General features: G+C 38.7%; 1 protein-coding gene and 1 long non-coding RNA gene across 7 annotated transcripts in view; one reads left to right on the top strand and one right to left on the bottom strand.

Annotated features, from left to right (window-relative positions):
- The window catches only part of LOC102497373 (uncharacterized), a 55,754-nt gene extending 46,228 nt beyond the window's left edge, over positions 1-9,526 (top strand). For 3 of the 4 annotated variants that reach the window (XR_001369464.2, XR_003547108.1, XR_001369463.2), the window contains 3 exons: positions 5,746-5,860; positions 7,573-7,763; positions 9,450-9,526. This is a non-coding gene — a long non-coding RNA (uncharacterized LOC102497373). The remainder of the gene's footprint in view (positions 1-5,745; positions 5,861-7,572; positions 7,764-9,449) is intronic. The other variant, XR_336792.2, reaches the window with a different exon arrangement.
- The window catches only part of ARHGAP28 (Rho GTPase activating protein 28), a 205,591-nt gene that overhangs the window by 23,134 nt on the left and 164,595 nt on the right, over positions 1-17,862 (bottom strand). For all 3 annotated transcript variants that reach the window (XM_006164003.1, XM_006164004.1, XM_006164005.3), the window contains 5 exons: positions 16,487-16,571; positions 13,241-13,383; positions 9,413-9,578; positions 9,213-9,304; positions 6,298-6,375 (listed from right to left, as the gene is read on the bottom strand). In XM_006164003.1, coding sequence (XP_006164065.1) covers positions 6,298-6,375; positions 9,213-9,304; positions 9,413-9,578; positions 13,241-13,383; positions 16,487-16,571 — 564 coding nt within the window. The remainder of the gene's footprint in view (positions 1-6,297; positions 6,376-9,212; positions 9,305-9,412; positions 9,579-13,240; positions 13,384-16,486; positions 16,572-17,862) is intronic.

Below are 17,862 nucleotides of genomic sequence, written 5' to 3'. Positions count from 1 at the left end.
TCACTTCTATTTCTAAACTGAATCAGAAATTTTTGCTTCTCAGCTAGTTCACATCCTGAACAAGGACTATGCCAATAAAATAATGTTGACCTCACTGCAACACGCAAATCAATGACATATGCCTAGAGCAATTACAGTAAAAGTTTATGCCAGGATATACACATGTCTTCCACATGTTTGCCTGCTTGCTTAGACCTTTGTCAGGTTTGGAACATTGTGCAAATACTTAAAAAAAAATCACTAAGCCTTCATTACGTCTACTTGGCTTATGAATTTTACATTTTTAATTCATCTGATTACAAATGCCACCCATTCTCCACGTTTCTTTTTCACAATCAAACTTTTTTTCCACTGCTCCTTGAACTGCATGCTTTATATATAATACCAAGCAATAATAGTCAGTCTCCTTACTAACACTAACTGATCCATAAAGGATACCTAGAAAGGTAACCCTACGTTTTTTTAAGGCCTCTGCTTTATTTCTATTTGTTTATTGAGAGTTTTGCTACAGGGCATGTGTGCTCACCAGACATAGGCAGGGGACAGAGGGAGTAAGAAATCATCCCCTAGAGGGGATGGCCACACCACAATCCCTTCTTCTTCTCTATTCTTTTCTTGGGATCTTGGGCACGCACGTACACATGTCTGGTGTGATTTTCAAGCTGCTGGATCTGGTATTCTAACCATCAATTAATTGGCCATTGGGATCCAGCGCCTTAACCTCCACACTACTGCCGTCCCAAAGCCCTCTGCTTTATTCTCACTCGAAGCCTAGTTCTTTTTGCCTTGGACATGTATAGCCAGTCAATTGGTACCTGTGATCTTTACCTACCAGCTCTCATTACTCCCATGCCTGCAAAATAACAACCTTGGCAGGACACATTTCTTTTATTTTTAAGAGGTTTTTTGCCTTAGGGCACCTGCGCTTGTGAGAGTAAGAGAGAGAGAGAGAGACAGAAAGAGAGAGAGAAAAGGCAAGTAATAATCTCTCAGGGAGGTGTTGGGGATAGGGCCACACTGCAATCCCTTTTCCTCCACTCTCCTCGTGGGATCTTAGTCACACATGCATACATGTCCAACATGAGTTTTTAAACCACTGGGTCCAGGATTTGAAGAACAGTAGGCCATGAAGGAATCCAGCAATGTAACCACTATGCCATCTGCTGACCCCCAAGGACAAATTTCTTACGGAGGTACATGTGCTTCTGATCCACTCTCTAATCCCTACTGATAACATCAAAAGGAGGTTTTTCTTCCTATCCTGAAGCAGCTTTCAATCTTACATCAATACTACAGCTAATCAAGCAATCCTTTGCTGACAGATGCACCTTATAAAATCTTAACTTCACATATAAAGCACTTCCAAGAAGAAAAGACGCAGAGCACTAGACTGGGCCCTGGAATACATGAGGTCTATTCTTAGCCTTTAGGCATCTTGTAGTCCAACGATGAACTCCTCTGTAAAGTGATTATACTAATTCAGAGTGCACATGTGGTAAGGAAGGTCATGGATTAGTGCTATGCAGCCCTGAAAGGAAATTCAATCTCTTCTGCGGCCAGATCTTGAGGACTACTGAGGACTTTGCCAGAGGGAGAAGAAATAGAAGGGTCTGCTTGATAGAAGAACCTGCTCATGCAGGGATATGAATATAAGAACACCCAGTGTGTCTAGGGAACTGCAATTGGTTCAGTGTTGCTGGAGCATCATGGGCATAGAAGGAGATGTATCTTTTCTGACAGCCAGTTGGAAAAGGATTTAGGAGAGTGTGGAGTGTGCTGTGGGTTGGAAGCAGGTAAGAAACAAGGAAATCAGTTATCCAGTTAAGGCATCACTTTTAGTGACAGATAATCAAGGGTTAACTTGGGTAAGCACTTACAGCCTAGAATGGAAAGGGAGCATTAAGATCTGCCAATGAGGGAGAATTCTCAAGGATCATTGATGGATCAAATATGAGACTCAGGGGGAGAAATGAAGTCCAAGATGGTTCTCTATTGTGATTGGCAAATGGAGATATTAATAGGAGAGGCAGGAGGAGGAACGGTTTCCATGATGGCGGTACTACTGCCTTAAGACAAAGGCAAATTGTTTTTCAAGTTGGCAAGACCTCTGCTCAGTTATCTATCTGATCACAAACGAGACCCTCCTTCTAAACTGAGAGCGGTTGCTTCCCAGTCACATACAGGCAACAGGCACCAAGGCCAGAGGCAGAAATTATAATGATCCTTCAGGTTTTTATCTTAGCTCTATAACTGATGAGTTACATGACCTGGGCCTTAAGCTTCTCACTGCACAAAGGCATATCAAATCTACTTCCCTGAGATTAAAACAGACAATCCCATGTGAAATACACAGAACAGGGCCAGTGGTAGGGTGTGGCAGAGGCTCCTGTTGGGGGTCTCTTTGGCTCTCTCTTTCTTGGAAGAAATAGATGGATTAACTTTGGGGGTAAAAAGGCCCAAAACAAAGCTAAACAAAATATAAAACCAAGAAAAAGGATGTTTTCTTTCAGTTTCCATTGTGCAGTGTATAAACAGAGCTGATATGTCAGCAGTGGTCCTAAATGTTTAGCCATACAAACTATGTGTAACTACGTGTAAGTTTATCTTGTCAATGACAGGAAACACTTAGAGGTTAAAGAAACCATATTTTCTGTCCACTGTTACTGAGAATACTAGGCATAGGTCAGAAGTTGTGTCCTTAAATATATGAGGAAAACACAACCTGCTTTTCTGAGGTACTTTTTCTGAGGTACTGTCACACGAATGCAGATGACCAGCTTTCATTTCCAACAAATGGTTTAAGAAAGGAAACCAATAAACCAAGTGACATAAATATAAAACATTTAGAACGGCCTCAAAATAATTGACATTAATCAAGAAAGAACTTCTCATGTCAAACACTTTGCCTCCTTCCATAGAGTATTCCCCAGTGGTTAGCTCAAATTTCTGTCATTTTTGGAAAAAAAAAAAAATCGCTGGAAACACCAAAGCATTAAATTAGTTCCAAATCATCTGAGGCCTGAAATACGGGAACTAGCTTTGCAATTGTGTGTTCCTTTTTTGGCTAAAACTAGCAGTTTCCTCTCAGGGCTGCTTCCCTGTCAATCTTACCAAGTGTTTAAAACACACAGCCAGCTGGATTGTTCATGACAGTGACATATTAGTGCAGCCTCATTGTTGGTGTCATCTACTTGGCACAATTTGATGATAATTATACAGAGATATGTTTAAGTTTGTTTTATTCATGAGAGACAATGCGTGCCTGTGTGCATGAGAGAGAGAGAAAGAAGTACCGTCGGCAAGGTCTCACCATACCGAGTTCCCATGTGCTCAGCCCTCCCACTCACCAGGATCTTGGTTACCCACGCACCCAGCCCAGTGTGCTTTCAGGTCAACTTGGGATCTTGAGCCTGTGGTGAGTCATGTGGCTTCAAGCACTATAGCCACTGAGACTGGGCTTGGAGTCTTTCTAAAAAAAGCACATTCCTAAAGAAAGTAGTCCAGTGGATAATATTACAACGTCAAGAACAAAAAGATAGTTTGAAATCAAATAAAGGAAAGAAATAAGGACCCCTTTAATGCATCAAGTTACACTGTCTTTCAAACTGCAACATGTTCCTGTTTCTGTTCATTGGCCCAGATTTCCTTCACATGGGCTTTTCTGGAGCTCAAACATGAAAACATCTGGATTATATTTTTGGGACTAACAAGCGATGGAATAAATAGGCTGAAACTGCATAAAACTGATTAGAGGACAAAAGGGACTTTGACCTAAATGTGCTTCTTTTCCAGTGCCTATTCAAACACTTTGAAGGAGTTATTAGTCTTTGATAAGTTTTTTTCAGTCAAAGATTAGCTATAGAAAAAATAACTTCTGTTGTGATGTTAAACTTCATGCAAATCAAAAATGCCCAACCTTTCTACTTTTGATTGTTTGGGAAAAGAGTATTTAACCATACACTCCACCCTGCCACATACACACACACACACACACACACACACACACGCACACATGCACATACACAGAAACCAGTAAGTAAGTGAACGAATAGTTTCCAGTTGCAGAAAGAGGTTTGAGGGATGGAGTCTGATTTTGTTTAGGAAATTCATTTCTTTGACTTCATTTGGTTCTTTTTTTTTTTTTCTTTTTTTTTGGGAGAGGTTTTCGCTATAGGGCATGTGCGCTCGCCAGAGTGACAGAGAGAGACAGAGAGACAGAAAGCAAGAAATCACCCCCCAGGGGGGATGGCCTCGCCACAGTCCCTTCTCCTCCATTCTCCTCTCGGGATCTTGGGCACGCACGCACACGCGCCCGGCGTGAGTTTTAAGCCACTGGGTCTGGGACGCGAACTGCGGTCGACTATGTGGGAGTCCAGAGACATAGCCATTACGCTAACTGCTGGTCCTGACTTCATTTGGTTCTGAGTCTACAGCTATAACCAAAGATTTGACCAAAACTAGGGATAGCTTTTATCCTCAGACTTAGCATACATTTGTTCAAAAGTGTATATAAATGAGCAATAGTCACTAAAAGCAGATTCCACATAGAAAGTATAAACCTTAAGGGGCCCTTAGGAACTTTCCTGCCTTCTGAATTAATTTCTGCCAGTATTTAGCCAATACCACTCTCAGGGAAGTCTTAACTGCCCAACGTGGCCTGATCCCAATGCTATCAGTTAAGACCCTGCTGTCCTGCTCAGATCTCTCTTCCAAAGACAAATTGCCATTCATCTGCAAAAGTTCCCAATAGCTGACTTGCCCAGCCCCTCTGGATCTGCCTCAGCATGTTCTTCACAGGAAGGCCCACCCATGACTGAACAAAGTGGGGGTACAAGGACCTGACTACTTCTGCCAGTGCAGGGCTCCTCTGCTCTAAGGGAAGGAACCAAGTTCTGCATCAATTGTAATATTAGCTAACATTTCATGAGCTGCTAATATGGAAGAAATCCAGTTTAAGTTTAACTAACATTTATATTTTTTAAAGTTTATTTATTTTTATTTCTTCTATGGGGATGGGAGAAAGAGAAGGAGAGAGGCAGAGAAAGATCTAATCACTATATTTTATTCTGAACCCTGCCCAGTCCTGCTTCCTAACCCTCTGCCTTGCAGAGGGTTATCCTCCAGTAAGCCTCATCGACTAATTTTCTCAGCATATGCTTTCTGGAGGATCCAGTAGACACAGACTGTTTATTCTCAGTTTCTAGTCTAAAAAAACATCTCATCACACTTTTATATAGAGACCATGAGACTTCTGATATGAACAGAATTTCTCAAAACAGGTTCCCAAAAGAGTTAATGAAGAGATACTTTTCTGCCTCCACGCATTTCCTCTTTTTTTAATTTATTTTTTTATTTTTATTTTTGGAGAGGTTTTTGCTATAGGGTACGTGCGCTCACCAGAAAGAGAGAAATAGGGAGAAAGAAAGTGAGAAATTACTCTCCTCCATTCTCCTCTCAGGGTTTTGGGCACGCATGCACACCTGCCCGGTGTGAGTTTAAGCCATCGGGCTGGGACTCGAACATTGGTCGACTACATGGGAGTCCTGTGTCATAGCCATTATACTAACTGCTTTTAATAGTCCTAAACACAATGAAATTAATTTTCCCTTCACCCTTAGACTCTATTCCCAGGGATTCAACATTCAAAACTGCTTCCTTGTGAAAGCCAGAGAGTGCTCCAATGACTGGGATGAATGCTTCATTGGCTGCATCCCCCAGTAGTAATGATTCTTCATTGTACTGCAGAGTTGACCACCTTACAGAAGTAAGAAAGCAAAGTAGAAGGATTCACACTGCATGGGTGGTGCTGAACACAGACATTACCATTAATGAAAATGGAACTGGTATATAGAAATACAGAGTAAGTATTCTAAGTGGTTATGGCCATTGCCACAAATACTTATAGGAACTTTCACTAAAAAGAGAGCCAAAGAATGATAAAAAGTAATAAGGGCTAATATAATATTGGCTTAGTGAACTCCATGACTAAGAGGAACACAAGAAACTAAAGTGTTTCTCCTCTCAAACAGTGATAGACATTTTACATTTCCAAACTAAAGACAAGCAACAGTTTTTGTTATGTTGTCTCATTGTCATTGGCATTATATTGTTGTTTTATTTAAAAGGATACACAATAGTTGTTTATAGAACATTTAATAATAGATTCTGAGGAATACTAGGTAAGGCCAAATGATAGTGTCAGATGATTGATGATAACGAAAAATAACTAGACACCTGACGGTCTTATAAACTGAGTCCGGCTAAGTTAGGTCTTTAACTAGCAAGAGAGAAATGTACCTTGACTTTGGCAGTACATCCTGAAAGTCGAAAAATTCCTTCAGATTCCAGACCCGATTCTTCAACTTTCTCAAAAAACTAAAAAACAATAACATATTAAAGAAAATAAATATTTCTATATGGTTACAAATGTATGAATAATAATGATGACAGCAACTGATAAATTACCAGGCATTTATTGGTGCCTTGTACTTGAATGCCTCATTAAACTTCCACAACTAACCTGAGGACAAGATTATCCTCCAATTTGCAAATGAGGAAATGGAGATTTAGAGTTGTGAGGTAACTGTCTCTCCCATGAACAGCTTGTCAGTAATGGCGGTGACTTTCTCAACCACTACACATGCTGCCACTTAACGATTTGACAATCTGATCACTATATTTTATTCTGCAGACTGATCAACAAGAAAGTTTCTAAATATACTGTTATTGGTTTCAACTGTCCTAAGTAACTATAGGATTTCTAGAAGTCTGAGAAAAGAGTTAGAAACTATAAGGATGAATAGCTCCCATGAGTCCTCACAGTGGTAATGATGGTGATAATGGGTGTTAATAATAATGATAATAAAATTAAGCACTACTTTTTGTGTGTGTGTGAGAGGTGGAGACAGGAAGCAAGAAATCATCCTCAGGGGGGGATGGCCACGCTGCAATCCCTTCTCCTCCATCATCCTCCTGGGATCTTGGGCATACACGCACAGGCATGGGTGCTGGTGTGTTTCAAGCTGCTGGGTCTGTGACTTGAACCATGGTTGGCCATGTGGGATTCCAGCGACAAACACCATCTGCTGGTCCCAAACACTACTATCTATTGTTCATTTATTATCAGATCTTATTCTCTGTTCTTTACATATATTAACTCATTTAATCCTCACCGTAATCCTATGAAGTAGATGCTATTATTATCCCCATTCCATTGCTGAGAGGACTGAGACATGGAAAAGATAAATCAGTTGCCTAAGCTCATACAGCAAGAAAAGGATCTAGTGTTTCTGTTATTTTCCCTTTAAGAAATTATGGTTCCTGAAACAAAGATAGCTTTTTTTAAGTACAGAGAGAAATAGATATTTAGAAACAAACACAATTAAGAGACTCCCACAGGAGTAGAAGATTGCTACCTTACGCTGTCTTAGATGAAGAACACCTAACATCAGTCGTAATATTAGTGAACAATTCATCAGTTACTAATACGGTATGAATTCAGTTAAGTTTAACTAGCATTTATATTTTTTAAAGTTTTTTTTTTTTTTTTTTAATTTCTATTTCTTCTATGAGGAAGAGAGAAGGAGAGAAACAGAAAGACCCGCATCTTCAACAGGATCTCCTGCTGCGATCCCCCTGCCCTCCCAGCCACTCTGGATTATAGCATGTGGGTACAGCATATTCCAGTTAAATGGATATCCAAGCTGTGTCCTTCCATATGGATCCAGCATCGCCGGAGCAGTGTGTCACCAGTGTGCCACCGAGTAGGCTTCTAACTAGCATTTATAAGGCACCTTCAATTTGCTTCTATTTGCTAATTTCTCTGCTAGGTTTTTGCACCATTGTACATAATAATAGAAGCTCATGTGTTGAATCCTTTGTCTTAGGTAATTATGGATTTTCTTCAGACTGTCTTTTACTTAGAGGACAAAGAATATATTCCAATTTTATTGCAAAGAAGTAAAGAAAACCTTGAGTCACCATGGGCTTTGGATGGCTTAGATACACACTCTATTCCTTTTCCTACTTATATCTCCTCCTAGGTGTTCTTGGGTAAGCTGTCTCATCCTCCTACAGCTCAGTTGCTTCATCATTAAAAGGGAGATGATAACACCCATCTTCCTGGGCTGCTCGGTGCTGAGTGGATGTGCTATTCTATGGATGCTCTCAGCACAGCCCTGCCCTGGGACATGCCCCATGCATAGCCCCTGGGCACAGAGCTGTCTCCAGCACCCTCTGGTTATCTGGGTGCCATCTGCTCTGCTCCCATCACCAGTCAATTAGTCAACTGATTTGCTAGCTTAATTTGATGCATTAGTAGCAAAATATAGGAAGCTAGATGAGAGATACAGAATTAGTGTGAATAGAGTAAGCACATATTTCCTCAGTCAATATTTTTATTTATCATTTAACTACTTGTTTTAAAATGTAACGAGATTTGTATTAAGGACTTAGAATTTTAATTATGCCACTGGATGTCACTGTTGAATAAATGCACACTTAGCCAGTGTAAATTATTGCCTATAAAAAATGACTTAAAAGATAATTACCTATTCAGCAATGATAGTGACAGAGAGATTTGAATATGATAGTTCAAGTAATATTTTCAAAACTTCCTTCTACTGAAATTTTTCTCTTCATCTAAATGTATCCTATTTGCCCAATCTCACCAGAAAAGATATAAGAACAAATTGAAATTTAGACTTTGTTCACTTCTGTTCAAAAAATTCATGAGATAATTACACATACACATTAAAAATCTCAGCCTAATAACATCTTAGTAAATACTTGTATGGTCCTACGTGCATTGTTATTAATTAATAGTCACCTATATCCAGACAGAATAACCAAATATACATACAAATATGTATTTATGCAAAAATTAACATTTGAAAAAATACTGAAAAAAAAAATAAATGAGTGAAGGAAACCTTGAGACTAAGCATCTGTGCCCATCACCGGATGCTTCATGGTAAAATAATGGAACAGGTTTCCAAAAACATGCAGCCAGGCCAACTGTTCCAAGTGCTTGTGAGTCATTCGTTATAAGGATGCATATCCATGGCATCGAGCTAAAAATAACCCAGGGCCTGGGTCTTAAGAGGGTGGCAGTGTCTTTAAATCTAAAAAAAAATTCATTAGTGGGGTTGCTTACAAAGTTCCAAGTCACAAGTAAGAGACTCTTAATCCCTCATGCATTTGCATTTACTCACTTTTTGTAATACCAGAGGAACTTTCACTCCAGGGTCTTTCTTTCTGTCATTGTCCAGAAGGACTGTAAGTGGAACTCCAAAAATACCATTGTCTTCATTATGAAATAGTCAAGGGAGAAAGAGAAAAGAATCAGAAAAGCATTATCGTTTTCCATCTTGTCAAAGTGTTCAGATCAGAAGCCATCAGTCCTCTGAGTTACCTCGTCCTTTTACTTTCTCTGTTTTGGTTCTTTTCAGTTGAATTCCAAAGGCATCAAAAAAGGCAGTCAACTCAATCAGAGAGAGATGGCGAATTTTCTTCATGTCTTCAGCAGACAGATCTCTAGCTTCAGTTAAACCAAGTCGGGTTTTCTGAACAATAAACATCTAAAATATATGGTGAGGATATTAATTTTTTATGGCAAAGGAAAATGCCATCTGGACTTTCTAGATCTATATAGCAAAACACACGATTTGCAAAAAAATCTTTTTTTCACATTATTTATTACTTGTTTTTTGTATATATTTTCAATCATATTGTTTGACTTACAATGAGACCATTTCGATATGTGGACATTTCTCCCCAGACCCGTTGATCAAAATATCTTTAACAGATAACACCACACCTCCCCATCCCAACAATGCTCTACCTCTGTATCCCTTTCCCAAATGTCCTTCGTTAGGCCTCACTCCTCCTCCACATACACCTCGTCTGACATTCACACCCATCTCTTGTGTTTGTTCAACTGTTAGTCAATCAGTTTCAGTCATAGAATGCAGACATACAGTATATGTTAAGTGGGGACATACAATGTCTCTCCTTCATAGCCTGGCTTGCCTCACTCAGCAGTACATCTTCCATATTCTCCCACTTTCTGTCAAAAGCCAGTAAGAAGCATAATGCATCATAGAAATATTATGGATATGTTTCTTGGAACATTTATTACAGGTCACTATGCTAATCTGAAGCAAAATAGTAGTCTAAAGTATATAATAACATTATTATAACAACTTTGGAAACTATTCTTACAAGGAATAGTGCATATTGTTAAGCAACGTACATGGATCTTCATAGAATGTACATACTACAGACCAGTAATCTAGATTACATGTAACAGACATGTAAGGCAACACATCAAGGTACATCTCAGGAGAGCTTTAGATGAATCCTTTTTTTGGGGGTTGTCAACTTTTAAATCAGGTTTCATCTATTCCCTATTATATACTTTAAAAAGACTGTAATCTCTCAATTTAAATTGATTCTATAAACTCACAGAGACAGCAATTAGTTGACCTTAAATATCAACTTTAGATGATTCCAAATTCTTTTTAATTAAGGAAAATTTTGCTATAGGGCATGTGTGCTTGCCAGAGAGACAGAGACAGGAAGCAAGAAATTACCCCCTGAGGGATAACCATGTCACAATCCTTTCTACTCCATTCTCCTCTTGGGATTTTGAGCACACGTGCACATGCACCTAGGGTGTTTCAAGCCACCAGGTCTGGGACTGAACCACAGTTGATCACGTGGGAGTCCAGTGTCTTTACCACTATGCCAGCAGGCGTAATTCTTAAAAAAATTCTTAAAAAAAACTAAAATTCACAGAAACCGCAAATAGTCCTATTATGATTTTGAAGACAACTATATTGTTATATTTCCTGTTTTCACACTAAGAAATAAAATATGCTAAAATAGTAACAACAAATCCTTCAATAATTCAGAAATATTGTGAAAAATAAAAGCATAAGCACTTCAAAAGCAAAAGATTGCTCTTATATAATATCTGCAGGTGCACGTTGCCCTCAGAAAACTTGGTATTTAAAAAAATACTAAAGTAGAAAAATCCCATAATTATTTGAATTACACATTCCCCACTGGGGTTCCCTAAATTAGAACTTCCTGGGGCTTTTTAAGCCATCGAACCATCCATCTATCTGTTCATTCACTATTCATTTGACTATTGTTTTCAAAACCCCAAGTATGTAAAAGTACAACAACAAAATGTAGGATGTGGTTGGAGACATCCTGTGTGCTCTATTAAACACTTAGCTATCTGACCTTTTTTCTGAAACCAAGACCCCCTCCATAGTGATGATATGAAAAGTCTTCAAAACGTTTGTGAAAAAATTGGAAGTAATATAAAAATCTATTTTCATGCCAAAAAAGTTTTAAAATCTAGGTATAGTTTTTACATAACATCTGTACCCATGAACTTTTCTAAGACCCCTTGTATATGACAAGCACCATCATCTTGTATTGAGCGATTACTCTGTGTGCTGAGCCCTATGAAAAATTCTTCATGGGAGACTGACCTACACACCAGATAAATCAAACTTCATGGGAAGACAGCTTTGATGAGGAGGGATCAGAATCCTCTTTTGCATGACTCTACAGCAAACAACAAAAAGGGGTTCCCCTCAAAACTGGAGTGCCATTGGGGTGCCCCTTTTGCCCTAGAACCCCACTCTGGATTCCAACATGGAGACTACATAGGGATTAGAAAGGGCTTTGAAGCTTTGACAGGCTTAAGTTTAAATCCTGTTTTCTACCTCCTACCAGTTGTAGGGCTTTGGATGTATTACTGAGCCCCGCTAGGCCTCAATTTCCTCAGCTGTAAAATGGAAGTGACCATCATGGTTCTACTTTAGAACTGAATCTCTTAGGCAGTATCAGGCTTATAGAAGGTACTTAGAGAGTCTTACAGTCCTTGTCTGTCCTCTTCCTCCCCTCTTCATGGTGTGGTAGTATGGAATGGTACCGGCTGCCTAGCACCGTTTGCTTCTACATGACTCATTCCCTCAGGTTTGAAACTGCCTGAGCACTGCTACTCATGCCTCCAGCCCTGGTCAGCATATTCAGGACTCCACGCTGTGGACTCTTCACACATGTATTTAATGAATAGCAAATAGATCAATGGAGCGTACTTTCTATATTGAGCCTTCAAGATGTAATAGCCTGGATCCATAAAACGAGACTTTCAGGATAACAAAGTATACAGCTCTACTTGCTGACTTGTAATAATGTCAATGCTTGAAATGGTTCTGATGAATTTTGACTCCCTGTCTGCGATCTCTCACTTCTTGCCATGACTGTGACTTTCCACACTATCCCTTGTAATAAGTGGCTTATAAAGGCACAAGCACGAATACAGTTGGAGTCTAAAGTGATTTTTAAGTTAAGTAAGGCTGTAAAGTGTAAGGAAGTGCACAAGCCAGGTGGAAATGCTATTTCATCTGTAAAACGGTTATCAAGCATACACCCTCATCGCTCTCCTCAACTTGGGGCTGCCAGGTTATAGCCAGGCAGGCTGTGACCTGTACAGAAAATTGTACACCTAAGACGCCCCAAATGATGGTATGCACAGAGTTACCTGGCCTCCCCAGTGTACCCGTGCACACATACAGATAGTAAAAAAAAAAAAAAAAGTGGACTCTTCACACATGTATTTAATGAATAGCAAATAGATCAATGGAGCGTACTTTCTATATTGAGCCTTCAAGATGTAATAGCCTGGATCCATAAAATGAGACTTTCAGGATAACAAAGTATACATCTCTACTTGCTGACTTGTAATAATGTCAATGCTTGAAATGGTTCTGATGAATTTTGACTCCCTGTCTGCAATCTCTCACTTCTTGCCATGACTGTGACTTTCCGCACTATCCCTTGTAATAAGTGGCTTATAAAGGCACAAGCACGAATACAGTTGGAGTCTAAAGTGATTTTTAAGTTAAGTAAGGCTGTAAAGTGTAAGGAAGTGCACAAGCCAGGTGGAAATGCTATTTCATCTGTAAAACGGTTATCAAGCATACACCCTCATCGCTCTCCTCAACTTGGGGCTGCCAGGTTATAGCCAGGCAGGCTGTGACCTGTACAGAAAATTGTACACCTAAGACGCCCCAAATGATGGTATGCACAGAGTTACCTGGCCTCCCCAGTGTACCCGTGACACATACAGATAGTAAAAAAAAAAAAAAAAGAAATCCAGTTTTGTTCCATGGTGAAGACACAAGAAGTTACTAGAATAGTCATGAAAAGTTGTATTTACAGTTAAAGCATAGTCTTCTTTCTTAATCTCTGACTTCTTAATTTTATGTCTTTTTGGAGCCTCTGTGATCATTTCTGAATAAGATACTTCAAATGATAGCTCTTCAGCCTCTGATGGAAGGTTCTTTTCCTGATAATCATCATCTAAAAAAAAAAAAAGATGTAGAATATATTGTATGCCATTTAATCAATCAATACCATTTACTATAAAATAAGCGCAACATATTTACAAGTTAATCCACAGGATGTTAAACTGTTTCTATCCAAGGAAAAACAGTGGACCCACCCAGAGGAGTTCAGTTAACAATAACCATGTGAACATGTTCTTTCCATCATTAGGGAAACAAATGTACTATTGAATCTGGTTTTCAAATTTCAGATCTCTATATACCATGAAAGTTGCTGAGGATAATTAAAGAAAAGTTTAAAAATAGAGTATTTTTATATATTCTTATATTAAAATTAATTGGGTCAGCAGGTGATGTAGTTAAGGTGCTAGACTCCCACATGGTTGACCGTGGTTTGAGTCTCAGACTCAGCAGCTTGAAAATCATGCCAAGTGCGTGTGTGTGCAAGCCCAAAATCCTGAGAGGAGACTGGAGGAGAAGAAATTGTGGCATGGCCATCCTCCTGGGGAGGGTGGTAATTTCTCACATTCTCTCTATCTATATCTCTCCAGCAAGCACATGCATCCTACAGCAAAAATCTCACACACACACAAAAATAATAAGTCCATATAGACACAATGTTGTTCTTATTGAGGAACCAGAAGCATCAATCAGAGAAAGAAAGGATGAATCATATCGGACTTGTCTACTTTTATTCTTGTTGTGGTTGTTACTGTTGTTTTCCAAACTGTGAGATATTTGTGTCTTAAGGTTTGTTCTAATTCAATTTGTATTTCACTGGTATTTCTTAAGGTTTGTTCAGGTGAATTACTCTGATCTGATATTGGTTACTTGACTTTGTATGATGTAGTTTAAGAAAAAGCTGAATGGGGGCCAGCAGGTGGCGTGGTGGTTAAGGTATTGGATTCCTACATAGCACAAGAGTTTTGAGTTTCAGATCTGGTGGCTTGAAAATTACTCCAGGCGCAGCATTCCTCTTAGAGGGAAGATTTCTCACTTTCCCTCTCTGTGTCTCTCTGTCTCTCTCCTGCCAGTTCATGTGCCCTATGGAAAAAAAAAGAAAAAGAAAAAAAAGAGAAAAGAAAAGAAAAGAAATAAAAAGAAAGAAGAAAAGAGAAGAGAAGAGAAGAGAAGAGAAGAGAAGAGAAGAGAAGAGAAGAGGAGGGGAGGGGAGGGGAAGGAAGGGGAGAGGGGAGGGGAGGGGAGGAGGAGGGGAGGAGGGGAGAGGAGAGGAGAGGAGAGGAGAGGAGAGGAGAGGAGAGAAAAAGCTGAATGGATTGTAAGAAATGCCCCTATATAAATGCTTTCCTCAATCTAGTTTGAAAATTATGACAAAAGGATGATAACATGGCCAAAAAAACAAGTGAATCCATAAATGATTTGAGCAATCCTAAATTATAATTTTTGACTAAGATTTTGGTTTGTTGTCATCTTGTTTCATTGCCAAGGCAAAGTAAAGAACTATTTGATTACAAAAAGATATCATTCTCTTTCTCCCTCTTCTATAGATGTTGAGCAGATGACACAAAATAAAACAAAGGAATAAAAGTAGGGTTAATAGAAGACAGTTAATTTTACATTAAAGTTGCAGACATAGATAAGTCAACAAATTCTTAAATTCTGGGTAGTAATATGAGAGGTCTTCAAAAAGTTTATGGGAAATGCATATACTATGAACTAAACTATGCATGAATTTCAAAGTTTTTGTACCAAAATAAACTCTTTAATTTTATTTTCTACTAACTTTTTAAAAACCTCTCTTACTAATTAAAAACACAACAAATGGAAAGCGTAAAAACTTAGAAAATGGCACAGGGAGTGTTAGGACTTTTACTTGTCATGCAGAGACTTGTATTTCAAATGGAGGAAGATGAACTGTTAAACAATGGAGAACTAACTTCCTAAGGATCTCCAGATACATTCTTTGACCATCCGCAATGAAACAGGCCAATGCTCCAAATCACTGGACCACTCCATGTAGACTTCTATTTTTTGATGACATGATTCAAAGTAAATTACAGTAGGGCAGCAATGGAATTATGTGGAGTGATTTCTAGCCACTTCCTTTTCTTTGATTTTCTTTTTTTGTATCTTATTTATTTGTTTATTTATTTACTTATGCTGTAGAGGTTTTTGCCTTAGGATACATGAGCTCACTAGAGAGAGAGACACACACAGGGAGAAGGAAAGTGAGAAATTACTGTCCAGGGGTATGCCCACACCACAATTCCTTCTCCATTCTCCTTTTGAGATCTTGGGCGTGCATGCATATACATGTGCCCACTATGAGTTTCAAGCCAACAGGTACAAGAATCAAACAGTGGTCAACCATATAGGAGTTCAGTGATGTAACCCCTACACCATCTGCTGGTTCCGGTATCATCTTTATTGAGATCTAAAACACATGCCATGCAATTCAGCCATTTAAAGTCTATACATCAATAGTTTTAGTATATGCACAGACTGCAACTATTACCATGACCAATTTTAGAACATTTTAATCCCTCAACTCTTGATTCGGGAAGCTAAGGCTGAAAGTACAGCTTTTGTTGCTCATGAGAAGAGTACACATATTTCTGAAAGTTTCAAGGAATCACAAATGAATGTCCTGAATGCCCTGTTTATTTCTTACAGGAGGACTTGAAATTCCACCCAGAACCCATCTAGGGAGCCCCTATCTCAAGGGGAAGAGACCCAGATAAAAGCTAACCCTGTAACCTGTGCATCGCTGGTTGCTCTGGTGCTGCATAAACTTGAGCAGTGATTAGGAATTTCTGGAAGTGGCCTACTTCCTGGCCTACTTGCAGCTGCTGAGCAGAGCCAGATTACTTAGAAAAGAAGTCTTGAGTCAAAGACAAGACCCCAGTCAGTAGCTCTTAAATGATGTGCCGGTATAAAAGAAGGAGAAAAGTCTGTTTCCAATTTGGCTCAATTAGTTTTGTCTAGTGTGACAGAATGGGGTGTTTGGAGGTGGTTGGGAGGAATGAATGCTGGAAGTGATAGAATTATAATGGGGAGAAAAACACATTTTGCTTTAGAAATTCACTTCTAACTGTATTGAGTTCAGAACGGAAGTGAGAAGACACAGCTTAAGTTCAATAGGAAGTTTTGTCACTCACCGCTCACAGCATTCGGAACTGCCTGTCCAGGGTCTGGTGAGCCGTTGGAATGAACTGGTGTGACTGGAATACTCTCAAGTATAGACTGCCAACCAAAGGAAGATGAACACAAGGCATTTTACCATACAGTCTACTCCATATTTCAGTCTGATCTATGTCCTGCAATATACTAGAGTACTTTTCACAAAAAAGCAATTATTAATTTCATAAAGAGCCTGCATCTAATTCCTTTGTTTTTGCACTCAGTTCAGACATGTACAAGTCATACAGGTTTCTCAAAAGGGAACTATATCAAGGTTGCTATCACTGTGCTTTTCTGGCTCTTAACTATTTGTTGCTTATACATTTGCTAAGATGTAGAAATTATAATGCTCAATGTCACACAATGGATAGTTGTAATATTATTTGTTGATCTTGGTACATTTTTATCTTAATTATAATGTATGAATTCTCTCACTGCAAAATACAGAGTGATAGTAACTAACAAAAACATTGTACATCCTTTTTAATTAGCTTTCCTGCCTTCATTAATTTGGGACCATTTTCATCGAGATCTTGTCAAAGCGCTGACCCTCCCCTGCAATATTATCAGAAGCCAATCACCTATCTATCTTTGTAGAGCACCTCACAGCAAGTTACAGTTTAGATCTGGATGAGTACCAACAAAAAAGTTACACACACACACTACCAAAAAATTTTTACATGTAAATTCTATAAATCATACTGTAAGAGTTATTATCCCTGAATATATGTGATGATAAAATCCTGTCATTCCATCAGGAAGCATTTATATGCTATTCACATATAAAATCAGCTCTTTTTCCCCCAAAGCCTGATGTTGTTTCTTTTATTTTGAAATTTACTTAGCAATAACTGAACACCTGCTTCATGAAAGATCTTTTTTTTTCTTTCATGTGCTACAAATTGCACCAGGGAAACTCAAATTCTAGGCCCCATGTTCTCTTCTTATCCCTATTTTATTTTATTCCATAGAGATATGTTACTAATTGTGTAAACACTGTGTGCCTAAATGGCTAGTTATTAAAGAGATGCCCAATCACTGTAATTGGTGGGAGATGAAAAGAGACAGAAGGTCTAGGTCATGAAATCATTTTTGGTGACTGTAAAGACTGACATTACAGAGAAAAGATTACTCATACATTGAAATCCTTAAAAAGATGTGGGCAACTTTTCTTGGGTTTCTTAAGTTTTCCAACACAAAATACTCGTTGAACTTTGAGACAACTCACCTATGAGATATTAGACACTTCTAAAAATTAGTAAACTTTTATTTACCTAGCGCTTGAAGCTGATAGTTTTGGATGCTTAAATGTACTGAATGTCATTTTTTTAAAAGTTTATGTATTTCTTTGAGA

The sequence above is a fragment of the Tupaia chinensis genome, unplaced genomic scaffold (genome assembly GCF_000334495.1).
Source record: "Tupaia chinensis unplaced genomic scaffold, TupChi_1.0 Scaffold143584_1, whole genome shotgun sequence".
In the NCBI taxonomy this organism is placed as follows: domain Eukaryota; kingdom Metazoa; phylum Chordata; class Mammalia; order Scandentia; family Tupaiidae; genus Tupaia; species Tupaia belangeri.
Note: the sequence above shows the minus strand (reverse complement) of the source record. Positions and strands in the feature narration are given on the sequence as shown.